We start from the raw sequence: 24822 nt of genomic DNA on the forward strand, positions 1-24822 counted from the left end.
AGGTGGGAGCAGCCCCCACAGGGAGCAGCCCTGGGAAGGTGGGAGCAGTCTCGGAAGGGTGGGGGCAGCTCGCACTGCCGGCGCCCGGTGCGCTGCCCAAACCTATTGTCAGTAGCAATCCTTTAATTCCATTACACCTACCGCAGCAATCCGCTTAGGGGAAGCTGTGGAGAGGCTGAGAAAGGAGGAGGCATGGTTTAAATACACCTAGGCTATATCCCAGGGGGAAGCGCACGGCCCAAGGCACGGGAGAGGCCGGAGAGCTCTTGGGCTCTGCTCAGTGTTTGCCACCAGCCTGCAGCCTCCTCTGCTGCTCTTGGGACAGCTTCACTTCCTCTGTCACTGCTGTTGTGCTGCTCCGAGGTTCCCCAGCCCATCTGCTCCCCCACATCCTGCAGATGAGTTCAGAGGGCTGGAACCCATCTGCTCTGGAGCCAGGCTGGGAGAGCTGAGGATGTCCAGCGTGGAGGAGGATCTGCAGAGCCCTTTCCAATGCCTAAAGGGGCTTCAGAAGAGTGGAGAGGGACTTGGGACAAGGGATGGAGGGACAGGACACAGGGAATGGCTTCCCACTGCCAGAGGGCAGGGATGGATGAGATATTGGGAAGGAGTTTTTTCCTGGGAAGGTGGGGAGGCCCTGGCACAGGGTGCCCAGAGAAGCTGTGGCTGCCCCTGGATTGCTGGCAGTGTCCAAGATCAGGTTGGATGGGGCTTGGAGCAACCTGGGATAGTGGAAGGCATCCCTGACCATGGAATGAGATGGTCTTGAGTATCCCTTCCCACCTAAATCACTGTCACTTGACTGATCTACCTCTGCCTGCTGCCTTCCAGCCCACTCCCTGCTCCACCTTTCCCTCTTCAGGATATTGAGCAGAAAGAAAAGACAAACACCAGTAAAAAGGTGTGGAAAATTTTATTCTTTACTGAAGTTTATTAGTTTTTTGTTTGGCTTAAACACAATAAATATTTCAGCAGTAGCATTGAACAGACTGAAATTCACACCCACTGCAGTACCTGAACCCCCAGACTCTGGATTCTGGGAAAGCCATCGGGCCCCAGGGATCACAGCACCTCGAGGTGGGCCACTGCCAGCATCATTAAATCCCCTTCAGCCCAGGGGACAGGAGCAGGGCCATGTCCCTGCTGGCAGGGAGGGATGGGGACAGATTTCGAGGTCTCCAACCAGCTCTGACCAAATGGGCTCCGCAGGTGCTGTGGGTTGAGGTGATCGGCACCTTGGAGGGTGAGCAGGGAATTACCCCAAAACCTGCTCCTGGGGCAGGAATGGTCCAGCCACTTCCATGGAGACCAGCCTAGGGACTTCTCCAGCCAGGTCTGACCATCTCCTTTTCCACAAGCAAAGAGGTCAGCATATCTCCCATTGTCACCATGGAATCACGAGGGTTGGAAAAGCCCTCTGAGCCCATCAAGTCCAACCGTTCCCATCACAAACAGGGCCAAAATGCTGTCCGATGTCCCCACGTGCCACATCCACAGGGCTTTTAAAACCCTCCAAGGATGGAGACTCCATCCCTGCCCTGGGCAGCTGGGCCAGGGCTGGACAAACCTTTCCATAAAGGAATTGTTCCCAATATCCAACCTAAACCTGCCCTGGCACAGCCTGAGGCCATTTCCTCTCGTCCTGTCCTTGTCCCACCAAGAGCAGCCTCTGTGTCATCTCAGCCACTGCTTTGACACAGCTCAGAGGTAGAGGAGGGCAAAACCAGGAGCAGCCAAGGCTGGTTTCCCAAAAACACCCCTTCCCTAGGGACTTTCCAGCTCTATCAGAAGCAGGCATGGATGCTCTGGGAGGAGAAGAGTTTCAGTGGCTTCACTGGAGCCGAGATCAAACCAGCTCTGACTCCCAGCTGCAAATCCTTGACGTGCCAGGAGGTGACACCAGACCATCTCCATTTAAGGAGCTTAAAAATGTTCCCAGTGTCACGGGAGCTCCCACTCCCAGTACACTGCTCCAGGGTCTGGCAAAGCCTTGGGGCAGGTGGATGATGGTTACGAGGAGAGGTGGCTGCCAAACCCCAGCGTGATCAGCCAGGGGCTGCAGGAGAGCTGGAGAGAGCCTGGAGGGACAGGACACAGGGAATGGCTTCCCACTGCCAGAGGGCAGGGATAGATGGGATATTGGGCAGGAATTGTTCCCTGGGAGGGAGGGGAGGCCCTGGCACAGGGTGCCCAGAGAAGCTGTGGTTGCCCCTGGATCCCTCAAAGCGCCCCAGGCTTGGAGCAACCTGACCTAACACTATTCCTGGAAGAAGAGACAACACAGATCAGCTCTCGGGCACCAGGCAGGAGGAGCCAGGACCTGCCCTCTCCATCCCAAGAGCACACCCCATGGGAAGGACAGAGCCCAGCCAGTGACCACCAGCATGGAACAACCCCCTCAAGGGCTGTTACCCAGAAACACTTTAATTCTTAAGACCTAAACCCAGGGTGGGCAATAGAAGGGTTGGTTCTCAGCTGCCACAGAGGCTTTGGTCTCTGTTTCTATTCCCCCTCTCAGAATCCAGGAGCAGAAATCACTTGATTTCTAAGAGCCCAAGAAGAATCCCCCTCCCCAGCATTTGCCTGGGCCCTGGGATGGGCTCTGCTCCATGCCGGTCCTCACCAGGTACAAGCCAGCGGTGATTTAAGGAGATTTTTTCTACTTTCAAGGTGCAATAAATTAAGGCACCAAAGAGCCAGAACTCCCCCAAGATAAAGCCTGTGCAGAGGAAGCAGTTCCAGTCCTACATACCAAGACTTAAGCTCAGACAACTCCTCCCAGCCTCAGCAGCATCCCAGTCCTCAGGGACCAGTGATGCCCATGGGAAGAGACAGGAGAAGGCAAGTGCCAGGTTTGGGAGCCCACAGTTCAGCTGAGTGCCTGAGGGTACAGCTCAATTCTTCCCTGGTTGGGCAAACACAAAACTAGACAGAAAATCATCCAACATCCACATTTTTCAGTGTTGCCAGCCCAGCTCTGCTATCTGAAAAAGTCCCACAGGAAGCTGTGTCCCAGTTGAAGATTCCCTCTAACTCCTGTGCGAGCAAGACTTAAAGTTATCGCCATAATTCTATTTCATGAAAATAGCAGGAGGCAAAAACTCAGGAGCAGCCCAAGTCATTTGTCCATGGAGGTGTTTTGGTTTTGTTTTGGGTTTTTTTTTGCTGTACAACATCAGTAAAATGGATTGGAGGAAGCTACTTTATTAAATAAACTCCGAAAACCATCGGCCCACTCTCCCAGCCCCGCCGCAGCCGTACGGACACGTGAGCACACGGAGATCTGGGGACTCCCACGATGGATGGCAGCCCTGGGAAGGGCCCAGTTTGCTCCTCACAAGCTGTACCGTGAGCAGGGGCTGACCAGGGACTGACCAAGCAATCCATGAACTCATGAGCTCAACCTCAGGGCTTCCAGTCTCCTCGTCGGCATGACAGTGATTCCAATTTCCAAAAGGAAAATAATTAAATAGCAGTTACACATTGAAGGTTTCCTAGAGCAGGAAGAGGCTTCGCCTGCAGAAGGAAATTGCTCTGACCAAGCTGTGATGCCCCACGCTGCACAACAATTAGTGTCTGAAGGACTTTGTTCCCATGGTAGTTCCACCTGCACAATCGGCTGTGCTTGTTCGCTTCCGGATGCAGCCTTTCCAGAGCCTGGCTTTAAGCTACACTCTTCATTCAAGCACAGGTCTTCATTGAATCAAGCCAGCAGGAAAGAAAATCAGCATTCAGTCTTCACCACCCCACTCGAACTCAATTATAAACACAAATTAAAAAATAAAATCAGCGCAAACACATCTTTGACAAGTGGACAGTAAACAAAGAGATGCCTGGATGAGACACGCGGGTGCTGGGGGCAAGGACAGGGAGATCTGGAAAGGTTCCCACCCCTGGGAGCATCCTGAAGGTGCACCCACGACGAACACCGGGCTTCAGGCGCTTCTCCCAGCAGTGGAACTGCAGTTGGGAAGGGGCAGGCTGTTCCTGGCTGTGGAAAAGGGGCTCAGGCAGCAGGAAAGGACCCAAAGAGCCAACCCACAACAGCAAATCCATGCTGGTAGGAATGGGGAGAATCGGCTCTGTAGTTTCAGCCACCTTCCATAGCCCAGACCCCATTCCCAGACTGGGAACACACGGGGACACACAGGAACGTGTCGAGACATGGTCCCAGGTACCACACAATGTGCAGAAGCCACGTTCCCATTCCCGTGGGAAATCGAGCCCTGATTTTCCAAGCCTCCCAAACAGGATTGAGCTACAAAGTTTTGAGCGTCTGGTCTTTCTTTCCCCCCCTTAAAAAAAAAACCAAACCAACAAACACCAACAAAAAAAAAGACAAGCAAACAAAGGTGATAGCAAGTGTTTGCCCAAAAGCAGGAAGGCAGGACAGAATGTGGGAGAATTGTGTCCATCTGCTCCGAAAGTACCAGGCCAGCACAGGGGCTATCCAGACAGCAGGACGAGGGACAGCCAGGAACTAACCCCAACCACCAGGCTGTCCCCTCCCCTTGAAGGAATCAGCTGTGTTGGTTTTGGTGTCAGGCCAAGGTGCTTTGCTCAGGTAAAGCATTTGCATCCCCAAGCAGCTTTCCCTGAGCAAGGGCCGGAGTCAGAGGCTTCTCTGGGAACATTCAGCTGGTCTATGGTACAGTAACTGCGACCTGAAAGGCTCCTCCTCCTCCAGCTCCACCCAAAACCCGAAGCTTGCAGGGATGGAGAAGCAGCAGGAGCCGCCCCGGCCCAGCCCCGCCCTGGCTGCAGCGGATCCCGCGTGTCCCTGGCCCTGTCCAGAGGATAGTTTGGATCTGTGGTGATGGCTGAAGTATTTACAGGTATTTGCAGCAGGTATTTACAGTCCTTCTGCAGCCCGCAGGCCGATTTTCTCCTCCTCTGCTCCCAGTCAGTCCGGAGTGGGCTTCCGTAGGGAGAAGGGCCGGATGTTGAAGTGCCTGCTCAGCTGGCTCACCTGGGGACGAGGCAGACGTGGGATCGGGTTATCCCGGATCCCGGGGGGGTTATCCCGGCTCCCAGGCACGAGCAGCAGAGCAGGCAGAGCCCCAGACCTGCTCCCTATTCCCACCAAACCCCTGCCACCCACTCTCCCCACCCCACCCCTGTCCACAGCGTGTGTCCTGCCCAGCCCCATCCCTGTCCCTGTCCCTGTCCCTGTCCCCAGGCTCTGGCTCCACAGGGAGCAGTGCTGGTCCCTTCCCAGCCTTCCCAAACAAAAGCCTGGTCTCTCTGGGAGCGGGCTCACCCTCCATTCTTTCTCTCCACAAGGGCAGGAGTCGGGAATACTGAGCCCAGGCCTGCAGGATTTTACCCTCCTCCTTCGTTATTTTGTTTAAATTAAATTGATCATCTCAAATATCTATATAAAATATTCCACTCAAAGTGGGAGCTGGATAATTTGCTTCCTGCAAAAGGAGGCTGAGCTTGACACAGTCAGGGCAGAGGCTTTATTCCTAATCATTCTTCCCAAATTCAGAGCAGTTTGGGATTATGCCCCAATCCCAAAGCCGTTAAAGGCTCTTCAGCTCAAAGTGACTTTCCTCTTGGAAGAGGAGCTGGCACAGATGGGGCCTTGGAAAGCCAGAGGGAAGGAAAGAGGGAGCAGAGAGGAGCAGAGCACTGGGAATCTCCTGGGAGGGGATGGGCAGGATGATTACACCACCCGCTCAACCCCATCTCCAGCTGTGATTCCAAGACCAAATTTATTTAAGCTTCTTAGTAATTCAAATCCTTCTTGCACAGAAGCCTCATTACACTAATTGGAAAGACAAGGCAACCTGGCTATTACTCCTTGGCTGTAATTACAGCTGGGACTTGACTCCATAGGCTCCAGGGTGGAACTGGGGCTCCCAGGGGATGGGGCTTCCCAAGGAGGGTATCCCCACTTCAGCTGGGACGTGTGATCCCTTGTCCTCCTTCCTCAGCAGCTTCCCAGGGCATTCCCAGCAAGACTCTGGGCTTCTCCAAGTTCGTTCTCCTTGTTAATCAAAACTCAGGGAGCCAGGCAGAGCAGGAGGAGGAAAGCAATCCCTGGATCTGTGCGCAGCCCCTGCAGCAGGGGAGGCCCTGGAGCTGCTGTGTTCCGTCTTTTCCCAGCAGGAAAATCCCAACTCCAGCCTGGCTCTCCCAGCACCTTGGAGACCTCAGTGGGAGATTCAGAGCCCCTTCCAAGGCCTAAAGGAGGTCCAGGAGAGCTGGAGAGGGACTGGGGACAAGGCATGGAGGGACAGGACACAGGGAATGGCTTCCCACTGCCAGAGGGCAGGGCTGGATGGGATATTGGGCAGGAATTTGTTCCCTGGGAGGGTGGGAAGACCCTGGCACAGGGTGCCCAGAGAAGCTGTGGCTGCCCCTGGTTCCCTGGCAGTGTCCAAGGCCAGGTTGGACAATGGGGCTTGGAGCAGCCTGGGACAGTGGAAGGTGTCCCTGCCCATGGAAGAGGGTGGCACTGGATAAGCTTTCAGGTCCCTCCCAACCCAAACTATTCCAGGATTTTGTGCTGAAACACCCCAGGTGAAGGACAGCCCCTGTCACATCCTGTGCAGTTCCTTCCAATCCCATGCAACCTTCCCAAGCCTCTCACGAGGAATCCAGCCCAAATTCCACATGCTCACAGAACCATTCCCAGCGACATCCCCGGTTTTATGCGGAGCATTCCCTGCCCCAACCAGTCACAGGCCAGCCCAGGAGCTGTCACCTACCACGACCACTCCGTAGTGGATGTGTGCCAGGGTGAGGAAGGCGGTCAGCAGGTACAGCAGGAGAGTTTCACTGCCAGGAGCCAGCCCGGACACCACCAGGAGCAGCACGGCCGCGATGGGGAGCAGCATCCAGTTGAGGGGCTGGCACCGCGTGCTGCTCATCTGGCACACGATCAGCTGGCACTGAGGGGACAGGGACAGAGCCTGAGCCCGGTGTGGGCTCTGGGAGCCACAGCTGTTTGTCCTCAGAGCAGAGGGGATGGTCACTCGTGTGATCTGTCACACTGTCCCTGCGCTGGCACTGCTGGGGCAGCTCTGGGCCCCTCCTGACAAGAGAGACCTGCAGGGGCTGGAGCGTGTCCAGGGAAGGGAACGGAACTGGGAAAGGGAATGGAGGCCCAGGAGAGGCTGAGGGAGCTGGGAAAGGGAATGGAGCCCCAGGAGAGGCTGAGGGAGCTGGGAAGGGGAATGGAGCCCCAGCAGAGGCTGAGGGAGCTGGGACAGGGAATGGAGCCCCAGGAGAGGCTGAGGGAGCTGGGAAAGGGAATGGAGCCCCAGCAGAGGCTGAGGGAGCTGGGAAAGGCAATGGAGCCCCAGGAGAGGCTGAGGGAGCTGGGAAAGGGAATGGAGCCCCAGCAGAGGCTGAGGGAGCTGGGAAAGGCAATGGAGCCCCAGGAGAGGCTGAGGGAGCTGGGAAGGGGCTGAGCCTGGAGAAAAGGAGGCTCAGTGGGACCCTGTGGCTCTGCACAAGTCCCTGACAGGAGGGGACAGCCAGGGGGGGTCGGGCTCTGCTCCCAGGGAACAGGGACAGGACAAGGGGAAATGGCCTCAGGCTAGGCCAGGGCAGGTTCACGTTGGACATCAGGGGGAATTTCTTCCTGGAAAGGGTTCTTAAACATTGGAAAAGGTCCAGGGTAGTGATGGAGTCCCATCCCTTGAGGGATTTGAAACCCCTCTGGATGTGGGACCTGGGAACATGGAGCAGGGATGACCTTGGCAGTTCTGGGGGAGAGTTGGACTCAGTGGTCTCAGAGGCCTTTTCCAACCTTAACAATCCCATGGTTCTACCTAAATGCAGCTAAATTAAATTTTGACCAAAAATTTAGTCCTCCCATTTTAAGCTCATCCCCAAAAGGAGGCAAGAACTCCTTCTCCCATCAGCACTTTGCTGCTCACAGCACATGTGCAAACTCAGTTTAACCAATTCCCCAGCCCCTCAAGCATAAAGCAGAAGCTCTTACAGAGATGTTGGCAAAGGCTGTTCCAACCATGAAATAGAAGAGCCTGGGCTGGACCTCCAGGATGTCTGTGGGGGACAGGAAAATCCAGGTGGTGCAGAGCAGGAACAGCAACACCGGGGACACGAGGGGCAGCAGGATTTCGTACACAGAGTGGTGCTTCAAGGTGTTATTTTTATAGGCCCTGAAATACAAGCAGAGAAATGAAAATACACGGAATCACTGAGAAATCCCTGGTGCTGCTGGCAGTGAGCACCTGAAGGGGCTCCAAGAGAGCTGAAGAGGGACTGGAGGGAATGATTTCCCACTGCCAGAGGGCAGGGATAGATGGGATACTGGGGAGGAATTCTTGGCTGTGAGGGTGGGCAGGCCCTGGCACAAGGTGCCCAGAGAAGCTGTGGGTGCCCCTGGATCCCTGGAAGTGTCTAAGGCCAGGCTGGATGGAGCATGGAGTGACCTGGGATGGAGGAAGTGTCCCTGCCCTTGGCAGGGGGTGGCACAGGAGTTTTCAGGTCCCTTCCCACCCAAACCCTCCTGGGATTCTACAGACTCACTTGTAGAAGTTGTACAGGCTCATGGGCAGGGTCACAGTGAGGGCACAGACTGGAAGAGAAAAGTGCCACATTAGTGCCCCAGGGCAGAGGGGACAGCCCATGCACCCTGAACAGGAGGCTCTGGCTGGGCTCTGCTTTAAGTTCCCCCGCACCAAAAATAGCTCTGATGGTGCCCCAGGAATAGCTCAGCACATTTGGAAGTAGCTGCTCCCAAGTCTGGCCCAAGAGCTGTAATTAAAAGTTAAAGTGTGCTGTAAGTTGAAGACATTTCCATTTGAAAGGGCTGCACTAAGCAGCTCGGTTTTGTGCTTTAAACAGTGACAAAGCTTAATTATAATACAACTCTGATGAGACACGAGTGCACACTCCTCAAATGACATGGCTGGGCACAAGAGCTTTCACAAGAAAGGCAACTTGCTGTTTCTCTGGCTGTGTGCAAACATTTATAGCGGCCCACATTGCCAAAAAGCTGTCATTTAACTGGATAAATGATACAGAGCACCCAAATAACTGAAAAATCTTGACCTCAATCAGAACCATCAGTACTATCCATGATATTCCAGCACAACTCCTCCCCTGTTTATCCAGCAGAAGGTGTGTGAACAGAGCTGGAAAGATTCCTGCTTTAATAACCCAGCTCCTCTCCCCCGTGTGGGAATTGGGCTCAATTTCTCACATGGGGAAAAGCACATTCATTATTCATGTTAAGTCACACAGCTGTCAGAGGAAAGCTGGGAACGTCCACCCGATAAAAGTGCAAGAAGTAGATTTAACACACCAATTAACTCAAAATTAAGCAATTACAAAGAACACCTGAAGGGACACAGCAAATAAACTGAGCAGAACTTGTGAATTAGGAAAATGGCACTGAACAACATCAGCTCAGCTCTACCCTTTGAAGTGGCTTATTTTGACCGACCACAGGAGAGCCAGGCTGGGCCTTTATTTCAATTTTATTATTATTATGATGATGCAATGTTCAGGTGGGTGGGTGGAGGGCAGGATCCCCAAACAGCAGAGCTCCCACCCACCTCCATGGCTGCAACCTCCCTCCCACGCAGTGTTTGGGCTCCGGAGTGAGAGGGAGCCCCAGAGCAGCAAAACAAAAGTGTCCTGACCTCCCCCCCCCCCGAAACCAGTTCAAGGCTGGGGAGGTTCCACTAAGAGCCAGGTCCCACCACCCCCTGCACACTGGGCTTTATCCCCTGGAAACTCTGGGTTTATCACACTGGCTTTATCCCCAGGCTCTCAGTGAAGACAAACTAAGCTTCTCTGAAGTCAACCCAGGCAGAGCAGAGTTAAGTTCTTCAAAATAACTCTGCAGGAGACAACACTGTTTTGAAATCCTGGGAAAGGTTTTCAGGCTGTGAGAACACCCTCAATTAGTCACTTCAACAACAGCCCGGGGCAGCAAACAGAGCGGTGTTAGCAGGTCATTAGCAGGGGGTTTGGGAAAAAGGTGCAGTTTAAAAGACAGGCTTCAACATGGAGTTTCTTACCAATAATCATTGCAGTGAATAGGTCTCTATATAAGAAATTAAACAGGAAAGGTGCATACCAGGCCTCAACTCCCACAAAGGCTGTCACTATGTAGACAATTGAAATGGTCTGAAAGAAAGCACAGGACAAGCCGGGGTGAGAAATGTGATGGACAAGTCTGGAAGCACCTGGGCTGACAGCACCATGCATGTGCCAGGCAGCTCCAGGGAAAGGCAGCTCTAAGCTATGACATGTTCAGTCCTACCCACCAGCAGGAAGGAGAAAAGTAAAACAAATCCACAAATATCCCACGTTACCAGGTGTAGGAAGGGTGAGCTGTTGAGCAGGGATTGGATTGGGAAGTGCCCATCCCCTGTGCTGGTACTGCTGGGGCACCTCCAGTGCTGGGGCAGCTCTGGAACCCTCCTGACAAGAGAGACCTGCAGGGGCTGGAGCGTGTGCAGGGAAGGGAACGGAGCTGGGAAAGGGAATGGAGCCCCAGGAGAGGCTGAGGGAGCTGGGAAAGGGAATGGAGCCCCAGCAGAGGCTGAGGGAGCTGGGACAGGGAATGGAGTCCCAGGAGAGGCTGAGGGAGCTGGGAAAGGGAATGGAGCCCCAGCAGAGGCTGAGGGAGCTGGAAAGGGGCTGAGCCTGGAGAAAAGGAGGCTCAGTGGGACCCTGTGGCTCTGCACAACTCCCGGACAGGAGGGGACAGCCAGGGGGGGTCGGGCTCTGCTCCCAGGGAACAGGGACAGGAGGAGAGGGAACAGCCTCAGGCTATGCCAGGGCGGGTTCAGGTTGGATATCAGGAGGAATTTCTTCATGGAAAGGGGGCTCAGGCCTTGGAAAGGGCTGCCCAAGGAGGTGGTGGTGAAGTCACATCCTTGGAGGAATATAAAAACCACATGGAAGTGGCACTTGGGGACATGGGCCAGTGGTGGCCTTGGCAGTGCTGAGGACATGGCCAGACTCGATGGTCTCAGGGGGTTTTTCCAACCTCAGTGATTCCATGAGAAGATGGCCAGGAGCTGCAGGAGAGGTGCCCTGGCACAGCCTTGAACTCTCAAGGTGACCAAAGCACAGGTTTTACACAAGTTTCAGTGACCCTGGAGGGGTCATTCAGGGACTCTTCCTTATCCATCTGCTGCTGGATTACAGGGAGAAGCTCACCAGGGCTATTTCAGCTTTAATAGTCCCCTGAAGCTGGGTGGAACACGCTGCTCTGCCCTCCACCCCTGCCTTTCTCCAGCAGGCAGCTCAAAGACCTGGGTTAAGCAACATTTTGGGAGAAAGGATCAGAGTACAGTCAGGGACCTGCTCTGGTCTCCTTTTAGTTGGAGAGAGGATTATTCCAATTAATGCAGCTGCATTAACGGAACTTTCCTTCCAACTCGTTGCATTTCCCACCCAGCATCTGACAAGCCAGGAGATAAATTAATGGACATAAGATAATGAGTTGTAAGGAAGGTTTTTTACAATGAGTGTGGTTGCCCTGAGAAGCTGTGGCTCCCCCATCCCTGGAAGTGTCCAAGGGCAGGCTCGACAAAGCTTGGAGCAACCTGGGCTGGAGGAAGGCACTGCCAGCAATCCAAGTGAGCTGCCTCATCCCCAGGTCCCAGTTCTTTTCAGGAAGAGCTTCCTGCAGAGAATTCCTTAAGGAGGGATGGACACACCAACACTCCCAGGGATCCATCACCATCACTCTCAACCCCCACTGCCCAGGGACCATGGTCTGGAGGGGCACCCCCAAGGAATCTTTGCTCCAGGAAGAGCAATTAACAAACCAATTAACTCTGCTGAATTTTTGACACAGATCCTAGTGGTGCCAAAAGGCATCCCAAACTTCCAGGCTTCAATTTACCCACACTGGTGCCATGTAGGGAACTACATAAAGCAACAGTTCTGGTGGGCAAAACATGCAGGAACCAGGGAGAGGAGAGATGTCACCCTAGTTTTTCTGAGTTTTTTAAAGCCTTCTACTTGTTTATAAGATGGAGTCAGTTTCTTTAGTTTCTGCACAGTATTAGGAGCAGTTTTCATTTTTCTCACACATGGGAAACATAAACAGACTTTTTGGTTTTCATTCCCTGTCCTTTGTTTACATATTTCTAGGCTGAAAATAATTGTAACTGACAGCTGGTCTGGCCACTGGGGTGAAAGGTAGTAACCCCAGAAGCCAATCCACAACCAGAGCCACAAATGTATAAAAATGTAAGAAACAAAGAGGCTGGGGCTCTCGGCCCCACTCTCTCTCTCTGAGGAGCAACTCTGCCCTGCAAATCTCTTGTCTCCGTGTGATTGCTTTGCGTGCCACGATCACAGAGAGCCAAGGCAATGTCCACCCTTCAAGCCTTGTCTGGACAAGAATCCATCTCCATGGACTGACTCCATGATTTACAAGGCTTTGGATCCAGAGCAGAACACCCCTCAGCAGGAAGCACTGCACCCAGCAGCGTCTCAGGGCGTGCACTTACCACCTGGCTGATGTCATATCCCCAGGGCAGGAAGAGAATCCCTGTGTTATACTTCTCCCAGTGGGAGAGGATGAAGGAAAACAAGACCACCCACAGCAGGAGGTAGAGGACGAAGACGCTGACACCGGTGGAACCCCGGCCGAAGGTGGAGTACACGGTGACCACAAAGTACACGCAGGCCCAGCTGTCCAGGCCGTGGTCAAAGAGCTCTCCCAAGGGGGTGCTGGAGTTGGTCCGGCGTGCCTGCTTCCCATCAACGCCGTCTGGGCAAAGGGAAAGGAACATGGAGCTTTCCTGGACATTCCACACAAAGCAATGGGCCAGGGAACAGCAGCTTTCCCCACCTCCACCCTCCACCAGGGAGTGGGCTTTCCCACCCCCTGCTCCATGGGAGGCTGAAAAATGCAGCAGTCTGATGAGATTGTATTTATTTCCTTGTTATTTCCTTTATATTCCTTAAAGCGGCCTCTTCCCGTGCCCAAAGGAGGTCCAAGAGAGCTGGAGAGGGACTTGGGACAAGGGCCTGGAGGGACAGGACACAGGGAATGGCATCAAATGGGAAAGGAAGAAATTTGGGTGGGATATTGGGAAGGAATTCCTGGCTGTGAGGGTGGGGAGGCCCTGGCACAGGGTGCCCAGAGAAGCTGTGGCTGCCCCTGGATCCCTGGAAGTGTCCCAAGGCCAGGCTGGACAGGGCTTGGAGCAGCCTGGGATAGTGAAAGGTGTCCCTGCCCATAGCAGGGGGTAGAACTGGAGGATTTTGCAGGTCCTTTCCAACACAAACCATTCTGGGATTCTCTGATTATTTAAAGCAGACCCAAGACAGAGTTTCACAGTTAATCTCAAAGTCAGTCCCAGTATCCTCCTTTCCCATCAGATGCTCTGGGACAACTTCCTTGTCTCCACACTGCAAAGCAGCTCCCAGAAGCTGTTCCTGGCAAGAGCACAGAATCTAACACTTCCCATGGGCTCAGGGAGGGGACAACACAACAGCATGAGTGAGTGACCCTGAAAACTCTTACCTAACGTGTAGGCCATGAAGTTGAGGAGCCCCACCACGATCCACACGCCGTTTGGAACGTGCTGGTGATCAGGAGCTGCAGGGATCAGACAGAACCGAGTCAGGACTGCTCAGGATGTGCTTCCAGAGGGTTTATTTTGGTCCAAGAGGCACAGCCACGAGGACCGAAACAGAGAATCTGGGATGCGAGCTTTGCGGGATGTGACGGCAGAGCTGCCCCACAACAGCTCATAAAACCAGGTCAGTGAGGACTTTGACTTCCAGGATATATTTGTCCTTCATTCCCAGCTCTCCAAAATCATGAGATCTGAGACCTGGGGCCAGTTCTGCAGTGCCACTGCAGGCCATGGAAGTGTGTGCAGAGGACACTCCTCAGTCACTCGCTCACAGAACATCAAGTGGAGCCTCTTTGATGTGGCAACTCCCTGCCCCCGCAGGAACATGCCAGGATTCCCCGCCCAGTCTCCAGTCCCATCCTGCCAATGGAAACCGAGCTCTTCCCTAACAGCACCTCCACCTCCTTCGGCAGGCTGCCAGCGGAGCTGGCTGCAGTCAGGGAGCCCAAAGGGGCACTGGAGAAGGGCAGCAAGAGGCACGGATCCTTGGCAGCAGGAGGGCACAGGGAGGTCTTCTGGGAGAACAGTGATCCCATGAAATTCCACCTCCTGTTTCCTCAGGGCAGCAGGATGGTGGCTTTCCAGAGCAAAAGGGAGGGAGGGCATCACATCTGCAAAGCCATCCAAGGAGGAGGGAAGGCACAAAATTCTGGAGGCCTCACCAGCACTGGGAAAAGTTCTCTTCCCAAGAAGGACGTGCAAAATATGTATGTGAAATGGTCCCAAGCCAAGAGCTTCTCCATCCTTCCAAAGCAAATTTTTGAGAGGCTGAGAGAGTTAGGGATGTCCAGCCTGGAGAAGAGAAGGCTCCAGGGAGCTCTTAGAGCCCATGCCAGGGCTAAAGGGGCTCCAGGAGAGCTGGAGAGGCACTTGGGACAAGGGGTGGAGGGACAGGACAAGGGGGAATGGGCTCCCACTACCAGAAGGCAGGGATGGATGGGACACTGGGACTTGGAGCACCCTGGGACAGTGGAAGGTGTCCCTGCCCCTGGCAGGGAGTGGGACTGGATGGGCTTTAGGGACCCTCCAACCCAAACCATTCTGGGATTCTGTGATTCTGGATGTCTGATGTCTGGGGGGTTTCACCTTGAGCTACTCACAGCTCTTGTTCTCATGGCTCATGGACCATAACAGCCCAAATCCAACAGCCACAGATACCACCCGAGCCCTCAACAGCCTTGACTTGTTTACCAATAAAGGCAATACCAAGAAACCAGGATTTCTGCCACCTAACTATGTTTTGATGATGGGTCTAGTTTAGAAGAACTACACGAACTCTCCTGAGTAACCTAAACCAGACCCTGGCAGGGTCTAAGGGAGAGAAAAACATGGAGAAGAAGCTCCTGAGATTTATCACACTGGGATATCCTTTCCCTGGGACTCCTCCATGTGCAAAGGGACACAACTGAACCATTGGATTCACAGACAGATGAACATGGGGACTGTTAGAAAGTTTAAAGCTGTGAATGGTGAAGCTCAGAAAGAGGATTTGGCCTTGTTAGTCTGATGTGGTGGTGGTTTTGCCATGAGGGGAATGAGCTGGGATGTGAAAAACAAGGCTCTACCTGCTGCTTTCAGGGAAGCAGCACTTCCTAACATTTTCCTGTTAGATTTTCAAACAAGGGCACTGGGTTGGTTTGCTCTGCAGGCAAAGCCAATTCCAGCCCAAGATCCTGGCTTTTTCTTCCTCCCTCTTCTGGCCTGCTGCCAGGAGCCAGCCAGGAGCACCTTTCCCTGGCAGCTGGGAAGGTGGCACACCCAGACAAGTCCTTGTCACAAAACCCAGCGAGTTCAATCCCCTCCTCTGTCTCAGTCACTTTGGGAAGGCCCAGACCCAGGGGCCTCACCAACGAGCACTGGGAATTCCCAGCAGAGGAGGTGACAGATTTCCCATCTGACTGGGAACATGCAGCCTTACCAGAAGCATAAAAGTCAGGGTCGAAGTATGCCATGAGGAAGAAGTTGAAGACAAGCAGCAGGAAGCCAGAAAACGTTATCAAATTTGGGGCCAGCCAGGTAGGGAAGATCTATGGGAAAGCAGCAAAAGAACAGATGAACTCATTAAAACATGGACTGAGGAGCAGATGCTGCTCCAGCCATGGCTGCACCCGTCCAGGTGTTAGACAACACTGCCAGGAGCACCCGGAGCATCCCGGGGCAGCAGGAAGCGTTGGGCTGGGATGCAGGCATTCAGGGATTTGAGGCAGGCTGCAGGCAGCCCCTCACTTATTAGTGGCACCACAAATGAAGCAGCTGATGGTGTTACAGAGGTGACCTGGGTTGGGCTGTGCTGTCCTGCTCGGGGTGGCACAGGGACTCACTCACCTTCACAATGGCATTCCAGAAGGGATGCATGACGTACAGGGACAGGGGGTTGCTGTCCACGGCGCTGTACTGGGAAAGGGAAACAAAATCCAGCAGTTAGGGAGAGCTCCAGCAAGCTGCAGGAAAAGCAAGAGATCTGGAACTGCTGGTGTACCCCCTACCAACCCTCCACCCTTTGGAAATGCCAACTCCAGCTCTCCGCGTGGACACAGGCAAGGAGCAAGATGCTGATCCTTTCAACTGCTTCCAACTGCTCTGCCTCACCTGGATGAAGAGCAGTGCTGTGGGTCCTACCCCCCAACAGTGCCATCTGTCACCTGCTCTGCTCTGTGACCCCTTTGTTCCCTTGCTGGTCCCAGTCTCCATCCCCACTTCCAGCAGTGGGACTGGGAGCCCCTCGAGCAGGATGGGTCTCAGAGGGCCTCTCTCCACTGAGGAGCTGAGATTCCACCAGACACAGCTTAGGGAATGGGGAGGGAGAGCTCTTGCCCCTTATCCCATCACTTTTACAACATATGAGGTGCTCACAGTGTGTTTGTGGTGGGGGAAATAAAAATAGAAAGAAAAATCAAAGATCTAGACAAGGCGTGAAACAACTTCCAGCTAGAAAGTTAAAATTTGACATCATTTGGCTCTCAAGAGCAGCATGAGCTGTTATCTTCTCTCACAGACCCTCCCAAATATAGATTATCCTGGCTAAAGTCCTCTTCTCCCGGGAACACTTTGATAAGAACCCCAAGAACAATGCCATAGGCTACCAAACTCCTGGGCTCACATGCTTGGTGCTGGGCTGGGCAGAATGTGCTGCTCACACACCTGCTTGGGACAACACCCCCAGCTCCTGCCCGAGTCCAGTCCCAACTACAGAATCCCAAAGCAGTTTGGGCGGGAAGGAACCTTCCAGAAACTCCAGTGCCACCCCCTGCCATTGGCAGGGACACCTTCCACTGTCCCAGGTCGCTCCAGCTTGGCCTTGGACACTGCCAGGGATCCAGGGGCAGCCACAGCTGTGCCAGGGCCTGCCCACCCTGCCAGGGAACTACTCCTTCCCAATATCCCACCCAAATCCCCTTTTCCACTTTGAAGCCATTCCCTGTGTCCTGTCCCTCTATCCCTTGTCCCCAGTCCCTCTCCAGCTCTCCTGGAGCCCCTTTAGGCCCTGCCAGGGGCTCTGAGCTCTCCCTGGAACCTTCTTCTCTCCAAGTGAGCACCCCCAGCTCTCCCAGCCTGGCTGCAGAGCGGAGGGGCTCCAGCCCTGGGAGCATCTCTGTGTCCTCCTCTGGATTCATTCCAACAGGTACCAAATTTGGTTTGGTTGGTAAAAGGAAACCCCTCAGCAAAGAGCAGCTCCAGGTGTCCCCCCCAGCCCATGGCCTTGAACCAGCCCCTGTCACTGCACCCATGGATTGTTCCAACCTCTTCCTCTCCTTGTCTGCATACCCCACTTTTCCCTGGAAGCACAGAAGTGGTGGGAAAGAGCAAAGCAACACCCACCCAAGACATGCACCAGGACTAAGAAGGGGCACTAGGTCTTGCTGGGGTCCTATCTAACAGCATTTACTCCCACCTGGGGGAATCCCATTCTTGGTAAGGATTTCTGTACCCCCTCCCAGCCCTTCCCCGCCCTCCCTGTGCAGGTCAGTCCATCTCCCTGGGGTTCAGCCCCAGAGGTTGTGTCCTCACATCAGCAAAGCCACAGCAGCGGCAGAGCAAGAAGCAACAAACCCCGAAGCTGTATGGAGGTGACTCTAAGCTGCAAGGAATTTCTATCTCAGCTTAATGCAATTTTGGGGGGGCAGAATTCCAAATGCTTTACCAAGATAATAGGATTTGAAGCACCAGTGAGGGGAGGAGGAGAGTCTGATTTAATCTCATTATCCCCAAAACAGCCTGGAACAAGAAAACAGATGCAAGGCTCAGAGCGAGGCAGGGAAAGCGCTCCAGAGCCTCCGTGCCCGTGCTTGGAAGGTACCTCAGGGAAGTTTCACCAGGCTCATGGCTTGGGAAGTTTTCCTCTCTCCCTGCAAGGACTGGGGATAATATCCAACAGCTTTTCCTCATGGCCACACATGTTCCCACCTTGCTTGCAGAACTCAAAGATCTAGGAAGAGCTGTTTCTTGGAGAAAGGGGAGCTGCTCTGCAGAGGTTTGCTCATACAACCGTAGAATCATGGCATATCCTGGGTTGGAAGGACCCACAGGGATCATGGAGTCCAACTGCTGTCCCTGCACAGACCCCCAACAATCCCACCCTGGCATCGCTGGCAGCGCTGTCCAAATGCTCCTGGAGCTCCTGGGCAATCTCGGGGCAGTGCCCATTCCCTGGGAAGCCTGGGCAGTGCCAGCACCCTTTGGGGGAAGAACCTTTCCCTGAGATCCAACCTAAACCTCCCTGACACAGCTCCAGCAGTTCCCTTGGGTCCTTTCTCTATCACAGAGAGCAGAGGTCAGAGGTGTGCTTCGGGAGGAAGTTGTTGACATCCATGAGCCCTCCTCTCAATCTCCAGCTGAACAAGTGCCCTCAGCTGCTCCTTGTGTGACCCTTCCAGAGCCTTCCCCATGTCTGTGCCTCTCTGGATGCTCTCCCACAGCTTGAGATCCTTCCTATGCCCCCCAGCTCCTGCCAGGCTCCAGCCAGGACACTTCTTTGTGTACTGAGCAAGGCCAGCCATGCTGTGCCCACTCTGGGGACACCCTGGGGCACAGGGACAGAACCAGGGCTGGCTCTGGTGCCGCGTTGGCTGCCACCCTTGGGGACAGTGCTCCCGACAGCCAGGACACGGCTGCCTGCCCAGGACGGCCGCTCCCAGAATACCAATGAGTTGCCAGGCATCTCCAGGGACAGATCCCAAGAGCATCTTGGCCATGCCCAGCCTCCTCCAGCTGCTTTTCCTTGTTGGGTTCTTCCTTACAAACATTACTGAAGTTGTCTCTTCCACCTCTTCACTTGTGAAGCCAGAAACCCAGTTTGAGCCTGGCACTGGCTCCATCATTCCGTCACCTCATCATCACTGGAAATCAGCGTCACCTTCTGCACTTTGGATCTCCACACACTGACCTAGTGACTTACATCCCTCTCTAAGTAGTTCTATCATGAATAAAGATTCCGACCAGCCTGGACTCTGGATTTCTTCTCCTTTTTGAGGAAAGAAGGTTAAAGGAAAAAGAGAAGTGCCCTTCACTTCTGCAATTCAGAAGGAATTTCATACACCCCAGAGTCTCCTTCCCAAAGCAGACAGCCACTTGTAAAGGGCCCTGCTCTAAAACAGCTCAATTTTCACAGACAGGGCTTCTCCTCACAGCTGCAGGGAAGAGCCAATCCAGCCCAGACAGCTCCCTTGGAAATGGGGTCAGAACTCCTTAGGGGAAAGAGGAAAACCAACAGCAACAATCTTATCACTGGCACCACACAGGAGCCTCCTGTCCATGCCAGGATGGCTCCAGGGAGCCACAGGCACCCCACGAGCTGGGGACAGGCACGGTGGCTCTGGTGCCATCACAGATGAGCTGGCTAGTGTCATTATGGGACTTACAAACACAAATGGCTTGTATGGCTTTAACCCAACATTAATCGTGCAAGCAGGACGCCTCTGGGAGATCCAATTATGTGTCTGAAGAGGAAAAAAATACAGATTTATAGCTCAGATTCTACTAATGGTCTTCCTGTCCCGGAAGAAACAATTCTGCTTTGAAATAATCTGGTTACCCAGAGCCAGCAGGAGACCAAGCACTGCCATAGAATCCTGGAGTATCCTGAGCTGGGAGGGACCCACACAGAGCATCAAGTCCAGCTCCTGGCCCTGCAGAGGACATGCCAAGGATCCCACCACGTGCCTGGTGAGATTCACACCATCACCACCCTCTGGGCCCAGCCGTGTTGGGGTGTGACACTCAGGTTTGCTGTGCTCAGCAGAGCACTGGTGGCACCTCTGCTGAGGACAGCAAAGAGAGATTTGCACATCCCATCTTGCTCACAGTTGCTCCAGGCAGGATCAGGGCACTCAGCAGAGCAGCTCCAGCAAATCCATAAGGCTGTTCCCTACAAATCTCCTTAAATACAAAGAAGGTGCAAGGCTAAGAACCTTCTCCCCTCAGGCTCACGATAAGCCAGGAGGCAGAAAACTCAACCAATCCCAGCAAATGGAAGCAAGCAGAGCCATGCCAGGAAAAACAAGGCATGTTTGCCCTATGCCCACCGTGGCCAGCATGTGAGGAGTCACCTCGCCCTGTAATGGTACTGATTAACTCGAGCCCTGTTTGCCTTTTCCAAGGTCACTTCTCAGCTGGCACCAGAAGGGAACATGTTGGCAGTGGAGAGCTGCACCCACCACACAAGCCCATGGGTTTGGCTCCCACCAGGGAGCTGCAGGAAGGATGTGGATGTCATGGCTGTGTGTCCCAGCTGCAGCTTCAGTGTGTCCCTCCTCCTACCTGGGTTTCACTGGGTCCAGTGAGTGAAATCCAGCAATGAAAGATGCTCCGAAACACAGCATAAAGTCACAGAATGACTAAGCCTGGAAAAGTCCTCTCCAAACACCAAGTCCAACTTATCTTCTGGCACCGCCAAAGCCACCATTGTCCCATGTCCCCAAGTGCCACATCCACAGGGCTTTTAAATCCCTCCAGAAATGAAGACTTCACTGCTGCCCTGGGCAGCTGTGCCAGGGCTGGACAAATCTTTCCAGGGAGGAATTGTTCCCAAAATCCAACCTGAGCCTGCCCTGGCCCAGCCTGAGGCCGTTTCCCCTTGTCCTGTTCTTGTTCCCTAGAAGCAGAGTCTGAAACCCCCCTGGCTGTCCCCTCCTGTCAAGGAGTTGTGCAGAGCCACAAGGTCCCCCCTGAGTCTCCTTTTCTCCAGACTCAGCCCCTTTCCAGCTCCCTCAGCTGCTCCAGCCCCTTCTCAGCTCTGTCCCCTTCCCTGGACATACTCCAGCCCCAGCAGGTCTCTCTTGTTGGGAGGAGCCCAGGACTGAACACCTGCAGAGCCGGAGCCATTCCTCAATAAGGAGCTGTCACGCTGAGGAGAAGCTTCCCCCCTGCTCCCCAATCCCCACAGCACATGCTAATTCATTCAGAAAACCACATTCCTGCCCTGCCAACACACTCTGATACTCACAGTCTTGGTTCTCAGACACCATCTGGGAGATTCATGGAATCCCAGATTGCTTTGGATTGAATGGACCTTAAAGCTCATCCAGTGCCACCCCCTGCCATGGGCAGGGACATCTCCCACCATCCCAGGTCACTCCAAGCCCTGTCCAACCTGGACTGGAACACTTCCAGGGATGGAACAGCCACAGCTTCCCTGGGCAATGTGTGCCAGGGCTTCACCACCCACACAGGGTAAAATCCAGTGCAGTCTCTCTTTCCAGCACAGCAGCTCCAGGTGGGACACTCAGAAGGCTGTGGCTTTGTCCTGGCACTGGAATCACCCCAGGGTGGGACAGAGCCGGGATTTGGCCCCACTGCTGTGGTGCCAAGTCCTGACCCCATCCCACTCTTGTATTGCTGCAGGGGAAGTCGTTTCCTGTCGGATACATAATGTGGAGCAACACTTAACGTTGATGGCAGGCTTTGGCAAGCAGCCTGCGAATTCCAGCTGCATCCAGGAGCTCTCCCTTTTTGGGAGCATCAAATATGCATAAATACGGGCCACCACCGCTTCCGCTAGAGTGCGAGGTGATCAGCTGCACAGGGGTGCACAGATGGTGAGCTGAGGGCTGGGAATGATGAACCTTCAAGGATGCACTCAGGAGAAGATCAGTCAGCAATGAACCTCTGGAGCGGCAATCGGGGATCAGTGCGGTGATTCGGGGGAGGAGGGAGAAAAGGCAGAGTCAAAAATGCAGGAACAATAATGCTGGGGCAGCCAGAAGAATTTCCTATGTTGCCAGAGCTGGTTTGAGCTTCAAAAAATAGGGGGGACATACTTGAGAAGGGGATCAGACCAGCTGTGTGTGCCCAAGGAGAACAGCAGGGACCAGGAGAGCAAGGCAGTGACAGCAGAGAAGGCAGCAGACTCTTACCACCCCCAAACTTCCACACCCCTGTGCTCTCCCGCAAGGGCATATCCCAAAACCTGCTTCCTGCAGGGTAAGTGAGCTGCTCTGGTACCTCCAGACTGGGATGCCCCACATGGAGGCCACGAGCCTCTGGGGAGAGCAAACACTGGCAAGACCTCAGCCCCTCTGGAGAGCTGGATTTGATCCCAACCCACCAACCACGAGAACAGGACAGGGGGAATGGCCTCGAGCTGAAGGAAGGTGGGTTTAGATTGCACCTTAGGAAGAAATTATTCCTTTTGAGGGTGGGGAGGCACTGGCACAGGGTGCCCAGAGAAGCTGTGGCTGCCTCTGGATCCCTGGAAGTGTCCAAAGCCAGGCTGGATGGGGCTTGGAGCAGCCTGGGACACTGGAAGGTGTCCCTGCCCCTGGCAGGGGATTGGAATTAAATGATCTTTAAGTCACTTCCCATCCAAACCAGTCTGGGATTCTGTGATAATGCAAAAGTCAGCGGAAGAAAAAAGAGAATTTCTTACAATCCCTAGAAAAAGAAATAAAGTTGAACTGTTCCATTCAAGGAAGCCACAAGGCCACACACATCAGGAGACGATTCCAGGTAAAGCAAGGCACTGCACGGAAGGAGGGGAAATGCTACCCCCAAATTTCAACAGAGCCTTTGTGAAGGGCACAAATAAAACCTTTTCTTCCAAAGCACATTTCTGCCTCTCCACAAAGAAGAAATTCACCATTTACAGGAAAAAACCCACACTTGACATCCAGCTTTGTGCAAGATGTAAAGCAGGGAGAGTCAGGTCACTGACACAAACCCTTTCAACGTGGCCACTTTTGGAGCCAGCCACGGGAAGTGATACTTGAATTTCTACAATGCACTCCCAGTTCTCTTCCAAACCCTCTGGACAGCCAAAGACTTGCTGTTCATTAGCAATGGGTAGCTCTTCTGATGGAATTCCCTGTAGCCAAGACTCAACAGACACCAATAAACATTGCAGCAAACTTTCAGTGCAATTAAAGAGCCTCAAGATGGGCTGACAAGCAGCCCACGCTCTGTTTAAGTGATGGCTCTGCACACCTTGCAACACTCAAGGCATGAGCTGGGACCCAGCTCTGCTTTGCATGCCAAGGAGAGAGGCTTTTCCAGCACATGGAAGGTACCAGCAGGCTTAGCACTGTCACCACTTCAACCGCCTCTTCCTCTCCACAGGCCCGTGGCTGCTCATCATGGCACCTCTGTGCCCACACTGACAGCTGGGATTGGGAATGCAGCTTCCTGCTGCTCCACTGTGCTCAAATCCATGAGAAAGGCACCTGCTTTTAGCAGATGCCCCCAGCCACCAGCTGGGAACAGCAACCTCCTGCTTCAGGTGGGCCCGAGGATGCAGGATGTGTGCTGCAGGCAGATGGGCACAGCAGGAGTTGTGTGTGTCCTTCGCCTGCACCGCAAGGGAAGAGCCCAGAGGCTCCTGCTGTGGGACAGGACAAGGAATCCAGGAAGATGGACAGGACCTGCCTGTGTGTGCTGACACCTGAAAACCCCCAGTCCTGGGCTGATCCCCCAGTGTGGGCAGCAGGGGAAGGGGGGATTCTGACCCCGTGCTCAGGTGAGACCCCATCTGCAGAGCTGCCCCAGCCCTGGGGCCAACAGCACAAGGACCTGGAGCTGCTGGAGAGAGCCCAGAGGAGCCACGGAGCTGCTCCAGGGCTGGAGCCAGGCTGGGAGAGCTGGGGGGTGCTCACCTGGAGAGGAGAATGATCCAGGGAGAGCTCAGAGCCCCTGGCAGGGCCTAAAGGGGCCCCAGGAGAGCTGGAGAGGGGCTGGGGACAAGGGGTGGAGGGACAGGCAAGGTGGAATGGCTTTCCATGCCAGAGGCCAGGGAGAGATGGGATATTGGGAAGGAATTGTTCCCTGGGAGGGCGAGGAGGTCCTGACACAGGACGCCCAGAGAAGCTGCGGCTGTGCCATCCCTGGAAGTGTCTAGGGGAGGTGTGGCAGCCAATACAGCCACAAGCTGCCTGTCCCTGGTGAGTCACTGTCTCATACAAAGACCAACAGAGAAGTTCCTCCTAGAAACCCTGTGGGATCCACTGGGGACTGAGGTTGCAGTAGGTCCTGACCACAAAGAGCTTCATCACCACCACTGTGTGGCTAAAACAAGCGAGTTTGCAAATCCCCTACCAAAACATGGTTGAATACCTTTGAGAACCTGTAGAGCAAAGGCTACAGCTCAGAAACCAGCAGCACTTCAGCAGCAATTTCAGGGTTGTTCAGGATGAGGAGATGTAAACACAGCCAGAGCAAGTCCTGGGAGTGGCACCAGCTCATCACTCATCAAAACCTTCCAGCACGTCAGAAGTGTCTCTAGAAAGCAGCATAAATCCCTTCCCCTCATCTCATCGCTTAGCAGAGGGGAGAAGCTCAGCCAAGGCTCGTGAGCTGAGTCGCTTCCAGTTAATCCGTAAGCACTGCTGCTGTCTCCTCTAACCACAGCACCTTTCAAACCACAAGAACTGCAAGGGACACACTAAGCTGGGCAGTGGCTCAAACCCCTGAACTTAATCACAGAAAAGGAGAAGAAAGAAGAAAAATACCTCTAAACTTGGAAATCATTGTCTAGGAGGTACTCAGCAAGTGCCAGGCAGTACCTTGGGAAGCTGTGTATGTTTGAAGACACACACCTGGCTGTCTCAGAGCAATTAAAAGAGCCCTTGGGGAAGGAGTTAAGTGATTCCAGAGCTGGGCTCAAAGGCTTCCACCTCCTTCTCACCCTTCCTGCTAAGGAGAAGCAGAGCAGGCAGGATGGGGGGAGGCACTCGCCTTTAATCACTGTGGCCTTGAGCCTCACAGCCACAGCTCAGCAGCAAAATGCTTCCCTTCCTGC

At 53.9% G+C, this 24822-nt stretch overlaps 1 protein-coding gene across 3 annotated transcripts in view; it reads right to left on the reverse strand.

The window, feature by feature from the left end:
- Positions 1 to 2742: 2742 nt before the first annotated feature.
- Positions 2743 to 24822, reverse strand: part of SELENOI (selenoprotein I) — a 28189-nt gene continuing 6109 nt past the window's right edge. For 2 of the 3 annotated variants that reach the window (XM_040059026.1, XM_058419834.1), the window contains exons 2-10: positions 15924 to 15992; positions 15517 to 15625; positions 13484 to 13558; positions 12462 to 12724; positions 10008 to 10116; positions 8509 to 8557; positions 7958 to 8138; positions 6717 to 6899; positions 2743 to 4969 (exon numbers count right to left, since the gene is read on the reverse strand). In XM_040059026.1, the coding sequence (XP_039914960.1) occupies positions 4853 to 4969; positions 6717 to 6899; positions 7958 to 8138; positions 8509 to 8557; positions 10008 to 10116; positions 12462 to 12724; positions 13484 to 13558; positions 15517 to 15625; positions 15924 to 15992 (1155 nt within the window). In that variant the 3' untranslated portion in view covers positions 2743 to 4852. The remainder of the gene's footprint in view (positions 4970 to 6716; positions 6900 to 7957; positions 8139 to 8508; positions 8558 to 10007; positions 10117 to 12461; positions 12725 to 13483; positions 13559 to 15516; positions 15626 to 15923; positions 15993 to 24822) is intronic. The other variant, XM_040059027.1, reaches the window with a different exon arrangement.

Source organism: Hirundo rustica, chromosome 3, assembly GCF_015227805.2.
Source record: "Hirundo rustica isolate bHirRus1 chromosome 3, bHirRus1.pri.v3, whole genome shotgun sequence".
NCBI classification, from domain to species: Eukaryota; Metazoa; Chordata; class Aves; order Passeriformes; family Hirundinidae; genus Hirundo; species Hirundo rustica.